The sequence below is a fragment of the Monopterus albus genome, unplaced genomic scaffold, assembly GCF_001952655.1.
Source record: "Monopterus albus unplaced genomic scaffold, M_albus_1.0 scaffold56.1, whole genome shotgun sequence".
Lineage (NCBI taxonomy): Eukaryota > Metazoa > Chordata > Actinopteri > Synbranchiformes > Synbranchidae > Monopterus > Monopterus albus.
The window spans coordinates 2,659,289-2,666,162 of record NW_018127936.1 but is presented as its reverse complement, the minus strand read 5'-3'; the positions used below and the strand labels follow the sequence as shown (position 1 = coordinate 2,666,162).

Here is a 6,874-nt window from a genome sequence, read left to right as displayed (position 1 = left end):
GGAAAGAGTTTGTTGTTTGGGTTATTATCAGCCCCGTTATCTCTCTATCTAATGTATGGCCCTGTCACCTCCAAATTCCCAGTGAAGTACATGGGACATGGGATCCCCTCTACAAAACCTGCTGTACATCAAAAATAGACTTGTACTAAAAGTGAAACTATACTAAAAGTGCCCTGGGGCATTTGGGATCACTGGCAGTCCAGGGCCCAGGAACAGTTGCCTGCTTGATAATCCAACGTTGTAGAAATTCCAAAGATGGATCCGACTGATCATGTAGGCTAGTTCACCATCTGACCTCTAATGTGACCCCAAATTCTAAATTATTTTTCCCTTACTGAATAATGAAATGAACTTTGTAATTGAACAGGTGTCAGTTTATTGTTGCTATGTGCACTAAGTGTATTTATGTTTGTCTGTGCAGGTTTGTTGCATATAATATTAAATTCTATCCTAATCATCTGACTGCTAAGCTATCAGGTCTGAAATCAGTCAAAATGTCAAAGATTTAGGAATGTTTAGATGACAACATCACGTGGTGCAGGTCTGAATCATAGCCTTGAGTTGATAGGGCAGCAGTTCCCATACAAACATGCACTACATGAATGGTCAGGTTAAACGCTTCTTCCTCCTAAACGTACTGCCAAAAATCGTTTGGCTCTTTTGTCGTTGAAATCGTTGTTGATTTGATGACAGCCAGTGTATTTGATGGTCATGTAAAGACTTTCCTTTCTATGCTGTCCCGCTCTGTGCTCTGAATCCTCTGCAGTCCGCATCAGAAAAGTATCTTGGCATCACTTCTCGTCATTCCTCCGGTGTCCGTTCCGGCGTCATGTGATTCATCGTGGGTTCTCTCGCCCGAGACCGGACCCTCCTCCGTTGAGCTCATTCGTCAGTGCCGACGTCCTCGCCCCGGTAGTCCCAGTAGGGTAGAGTCCCTCTCCCCGCTGTCATCGGTTTGTCCTGCACTCGTCGGCGTGCGGTGGAGCGGAGGATGAGCGAGCAAGGGAAAAGCTCGGCATCCGCCTCTGTCGCGGCCCCGGCACCAGGGTCAGACACTTACAAAGGCTGGCTTTTTAAATGGACCAACTATTTGAAAGGGTACCAGCGACGATGGTTCGTCCTCAGTAATGGCCTTCTTTCATATTACAGGTAAATTTTGCAAGTGCCGTGTGCAAGAATTGTCAGACGCTACTTGGGCGCAGAGCAAGTCATATTTCTGTCGGCGCATCATTACAGCAGGCTGCTTCAGCTGGCTAGCGGTAGGCTAAAGCTAGCTGTCAAAGGGACAGCTGTCTGTTTACTTTAAACTGGCAGCGACAAGACGTATACGTCTTACAGTGTGTTGCGGAAGAGCACAAACATAGTTATACACGCATAACCTACAGCAACAATTGCAGGAAGTTTTTTAACTCAAAGTGACAAACGTGGCTACAGTAAATAGCGACGTTAGCTAGCAAACTAAGCTAGCCTGCTAGCCCCAGTCGGTGCAGATCAGCTGTTCGCTCCTCACCGATACTACCACGACAGCATGCACGGATCTTTTAACGTGTAGTTACGGTTATGAAGTATATGCCCAACAGTAATTACTGTCTTTCATGTTAACAACATTGTTTTTTTTTAATTGCATATGAAAGTCATGACTTTTCATTCATTCGTTCTTTGCATTAGCTAACGTCGCTGATTACTGTAACAAGATATGTTGCAACAGATAGTCTCTGTCATTAACCTTCTGTCTTCGCACGGATCACGCAGTTGCAGTTTGTCAGCTTGACCTTGCTATACAACAGCCTAACACCTGTGGCTCAGGTGCTTCTTGCGTGGGACTCATGTTTCCACAGGTGTTGGTGTGCATGTCAGCAGGCACAACATAGGAACAATGAATGGTTCATAAAGCATGTCATCTCACTGCGTGACATACATTTAGCCTTTCTGCCAAGACTTAACGTTCAGTTTGACTGCTTTTTCCAGCAATAAAAACAATTCTGCTATATTTCCTTATAGGTCACACTGTCTTTGGTGCACATACAAATGGCTTTACAATTTAAACTTAATATTGATTCCCACTATTTTTAGTGCTGCTTGTCTCTGTTGCCTGCAGTATCAATCAGTGAATGGGCCTGACATTTGGATCTTTTGCTGTATGAGAGGAGTATGAAGTTAATGATTGCTACACACCAGGAAGCCCTGAACCACCTGTGTATACACATAGTCCACATAAGTGGAGAGGTGGAGTATTTATTGCAACAGTTGTTCACTTTCTGACCAAGATTGCTTAATTAAGTGCTACACAGCAGAATGAAGGTGCACCCAGTGGCGCTAACCTTACTCTGCTAGTGCTATTTGTCAAACCTGTGCCTGGGAAGTTTAACTGCCCCACAAATCAGACATGATAAAATAAACGTCTAACTTCTAGCTTTATGTGTTGGCCCCAATTGTAATCGCTTGCAGCAATAAACATAATTAATGTGACACTAAACTGATCCCCCTAAGATAATTGTCTTTTCAAAAGTTGTTTTTAACTGGTAGGTTAGAGTGCAACATCAGCTACAATATGAAGCAGGAAGGGATTCACTCCCTAGTTAAAGGCTTTTCTTCAGGGTGAATTTTGTGGCTTCCAGTCCTCAAGGCAAAATTTTGACTTATGCTTCCCTGCTGCTCAGTCAGAAATGCAGCCTTCAAAAATATAATTTTTCAGATTGGATCAAGAACATTCTCTACTTGTTACGCTTGCAGAAAAATCTGATCAAAGCCGGAGCCCATTGCATCTGATGCCATTTAGTGCCACATCTTGTCAAGCAGCAGTCTGATTGTACTTTGTTGTCAGCAAAGTGTTGTGTGAGGGATTTGTTAATACTACTACTACTAATAATAATAATAATAAGGTCTAGACCTTACTTTGTAAAGTGTCCTGAGATAACCTTTGTTGTAAATTGGCATGATATAAAATATTGAATTGAATTTGACACAGAGATATGGCTAAAGGCTTAGTCCTGCCTGCCCTTGTGGTGAAAGGAAAGATGTCTGTTGCAACTACCCTCTATTAATAGTCTATTATGTTGTAAGGTGACTGCTGTCCCTGAAGTAAAGGTAGCCCATTGAAGTACAGAACCAGTGAAGCGCATGAGTTGCACCCACCACTGATGTCTTCTGGCAGACCACATCGTGTGCGTCTGACTTTGCGTGCCTTTGTATCCACCTTCTTTAGCTGATTAACACTTGTATTATGAGTGAGGTTAAAGGCAGACAGTAAGACAAATGTGACAGTATATTAATTAATGTGTCTTCATGGTATGTCAAGTTGTAACTGTGGTGCACCTCAGATGTACACTTTCTGAAACACATTTTTGTTCTTGTCCACTGTGCAGCGATCTCCCTGACCAGGAGTAAATAAGCAGTGCAGCCAAAGTCACAAAGTTTGACTTATTTTTAACTTTGATTCTTAATAATGTATGGTTTATTCTTTCATAGATTGGGTGTTTTATTTACTTTTTTACATGTATTTCATTTGTGCCACCCATCTCTGAATATGTCCCCCAGCCTGGCCACCCCGCCCAAAATTTTCTAGGTCTGCCCGACCATAGTCGGTGCTTTGCCTTTGTGGACAGACTGTCACACTCAGTATTTGCATTTGTTAAATTGAAATGAGTTTTACAGAGATCTCACTTTGCACTTGTCATTAACTACATGGCTCTGACACTGCAAGACTGACTGTCTTGTGTATTTTAGTTTAATTCACCCAATTGAATTTCCTAAATTTTTAATTTCTTAATTTACTTTTCCTCACAGTTTTAATACTCTCATCATTACTTGCTCGTCTCTTAAAGTAAATCTGGCTTGGTGCTTTTGGGAAGATTACAGGGCATTAAAGCTTTGAGTGCTATTGGAGCTGGTATATCAGTGAATCCTCCTTGTCTTTCATAGTAGACTAGGCCTGTCACGTTTCCTTCTCAGCTCTCAGATAGTATCATTTTGAGTGCTCAGCAGGGGTTTGGCACCATTCATGTCTCTTTGGAGAGTCAGGTTATGGTGTCACTGCTGTCACACTTGGCTCCTGGGTGCAGGGAGGCAGAGTAGGAGGCATGTGATAAAGCCTTGTCTGAACCCTGTTTACTAGCCTGGCAAGTCAGCAAAGTGACTGACTGCAATAAGAGATGTGGATGCTGTTGTCTAATCTGGATAATGGGCTCTTCATTGGTCTTAGCACCAGGCTACAGAGTGTGCATGTATGCCTGTCTAGGGGGTCTTTGTGTTTTTATGTGAAGGTGAAGGCAACGGAGTGATGTCTGGTTACAGTCACACCATATTGTTTCAGTCACTCAGCGGGTCATGTCATGCTGTTCATTCTGCAGTACCATTGCTTGGGTTGTCTTATGTTTCTTTATTGTCTTCTCTCTATAGCTGCACATTCCCCTGTATCTCTCTGCCTTTTCCCCTAAATCTTCTTTAATATCACAGCCCCCAGCCACAACAGAACCTATGTAGAGTACGTCCTCGTGTTCTGGGTTCTGTGTCCGATTTCCTCTGCCTGTCTGTGTATGTCTCCTCATGCTCATGGCCATCTGTTCTGTGTTGTTCACTGGTTGCTGTTCTGTCATTACATGCTCCAGATCGGTGGATTTGTGTTTTATGAGGATATGTGCACAGGGGACTGACAGGTAAAGCACTGCAATTCTTTCCTGCCTAAGCACAACATGCAGGACCCTCTCTCATGCCCCACTCAACCTCACACCCTCCCTTACAAGCGCATTAATGCCCTTGTAATCCTTATCTCTCTTTCCCAGCTTTTGTAGTTTCCTTGACTGTTACATTTCATGGCCTGTGCATGGCCTCGCCTTCCCACAGGGCAGAAGCAATCAGCATGGATCTCATTTTACTCATCAGCAGCACATTCAATTCATTGAGCAACTTACAACCGGGACTCTGCAGCCGAGCTCGTTTGGGCGAGGCTGAAAACTGGGCTCTTCAGCATCTCTGCCCACGCCCTGCACAGCTTCACATGACCCCAGTTTGGTCTTGTCTGCACAACTGATGTGCATCAAGTGCCAGCAGATGAGCGGTACACTGAAGTGCTTGTTCTGGATTGGCATTCTAACAAGACTTGAATTCAGTCAGAAGAAGCAGTGAGAGGGAAATCACTTCCCGGCTGAACTTAGACTTACACTTCAGCCCCTAACTTAGTAAGGCAGCAGCCACCTTGTCAGTGTCAGTGTAGAGCTTAGTGCTGCTGAGAGGCAGTTGCTTGTAGCAGTGAGGGTTCACCCACAGACAATTCCACATGATTGCATGGCTGCATGCTTCAAAGTGGCTGTTTCCAAGGGTATGCATAGGCAATTGTGACATGAACAGCTGAGGGTATGCTCATTTCATTTGAAACAACAACCACAGCATGTGATTTTGCTGATTAGTTGCTGCTTTCTGGTTGAGGGTTTTAATCTGCAAAATGAGCTGACTGTGGTTGGACTGAAAACCTGCATACTCACAGCTCTTGGAGGGATGCGATGGTCCATCCCTGCCCTGCAGCTCAGCTTACTTAACTGTGACAGAATGTCAGACAGCTTTCCACCAAAAATTAAATGAAATGTTTCTCCTGAATTTTCACTTTTTCAGTTAATCAAATTGCTTGTAGTAACACAATTCTTACAAGAGCATGTTATAGAATTGAATAATTATGCATATTAATGAATGACACTTTATGTGATATACTGGAGAATTAATTGGAAAAATACAGTGTATATTCTTGTCTTGCACAATGTGTGCATGCTAGACATACACAACATTTTGCTGCCCTTTCTCTTTGTTCCGGTCTCTTGCCTTGATATTTTGGCTCTTTCTTACCCGCTATGTCACTCACTTATGTTTTTACCACCACCACTTTGTTCCTTCTTTATTCATGCTGGCATTCATTGTTTGGTTTTGCTCACTACAGAGGCTTGGAGCTGGACAATGGCCTTGTTATCTGGACTACTGTGGCCCACTGAATGTGCAACAGTTGGTCTTAGTGGAGGTTACATAGAATACCCACAACAATGCAGGCGGGTCACAGTGCTTGAATTAGAAGTTCACATTGTCCAGTTTCTTTTACATTAGCTAATGCAGGTTTAAGTTTTATGAATGAGTGTGCTTCAGAAATGGTGTGTATTCAGTGAAATGACCAGATGCTTCCACTGCTGAATAGATGGCTGAGTGATTCTTGGCAGTCTTGTGTCCCCTCTTGCCTTCTTGCTTGTGCTTATTGGCCATAGGAACGTCAGTTGCACTATCCCACCTACTTGCTGAATTACAATAATGATTTACAATGTTATATTTATGAATGCCTACCTGTCTTTCTGCCTGGTGTTTTCTCACAGGACGCAGGCAGAGATGGCACATACGTGTCGTGGAACAATTAACTTGGCCACAGCACACATCGACACAGAGGATGCCTGCAATATTGTCTTGAGCAGTGGCGGCCGCACTTATCACCTGAAAGCTAGCACAGAAGTGGAGCGGCAGAGATGGGTCACGGCCCTGGAACTGGCCAAAGCTAAAGCCATCCGCATGATGAACGATCAATCTGGTAAGGGCAGCTGAAGCAAGCAGCTGCTTACAGTATATGGAAAATGTAAGCTGCATGACATGCTTTTTATAGTGTAAGTGCAAGCTCCAAGAGCATAATGCAACCACGAGGCACAGGTCTAAGCCATTAATTGTTGGAATCTACACTAGATAAATAAAGGCTAGGCTGACACAGTCTGGGCAAACATACACGAGTGTGTTTATCTTGTGATCAGACTGTTCAGTTATTGAGAGTCCTGCAAGGGGAAAGGTGTTCAGTACTGATTCAACATATTCATCGTGGTTCTCAGAGCCTCAATATGTATATGTATATATATAT

At 43.4% G+C, this 6,874-nt stretch overlaps 1 protein-coding gene across 1 annotated transcript in view; it reads left to right on the top strand.

The window, feature by feature from the left end:
• The first annotated feature begins 146 nt into the window (after positions 1-146).
• The window catches only part of osbp2b (oxysterol binding protein 2b), a 44,372-nt gene continuing 37,644 nt past the window's right edge, over positions 147-6,874 (top strand). The window contains exons 1-2 of the mRNA XM_020602475.1: positions 147-1,149; positions 6,348-6,556. Coding sequence (XP_020458131.1) covers positions 992-1,149; positions 6,348-6,556 — 367 coding nt within the window. The 5' untranslated portion in view covers positions 147-991. The remainder of the gene's footprint in view (positions 1,150-6,347; positions 6,557-6,874) is intronic.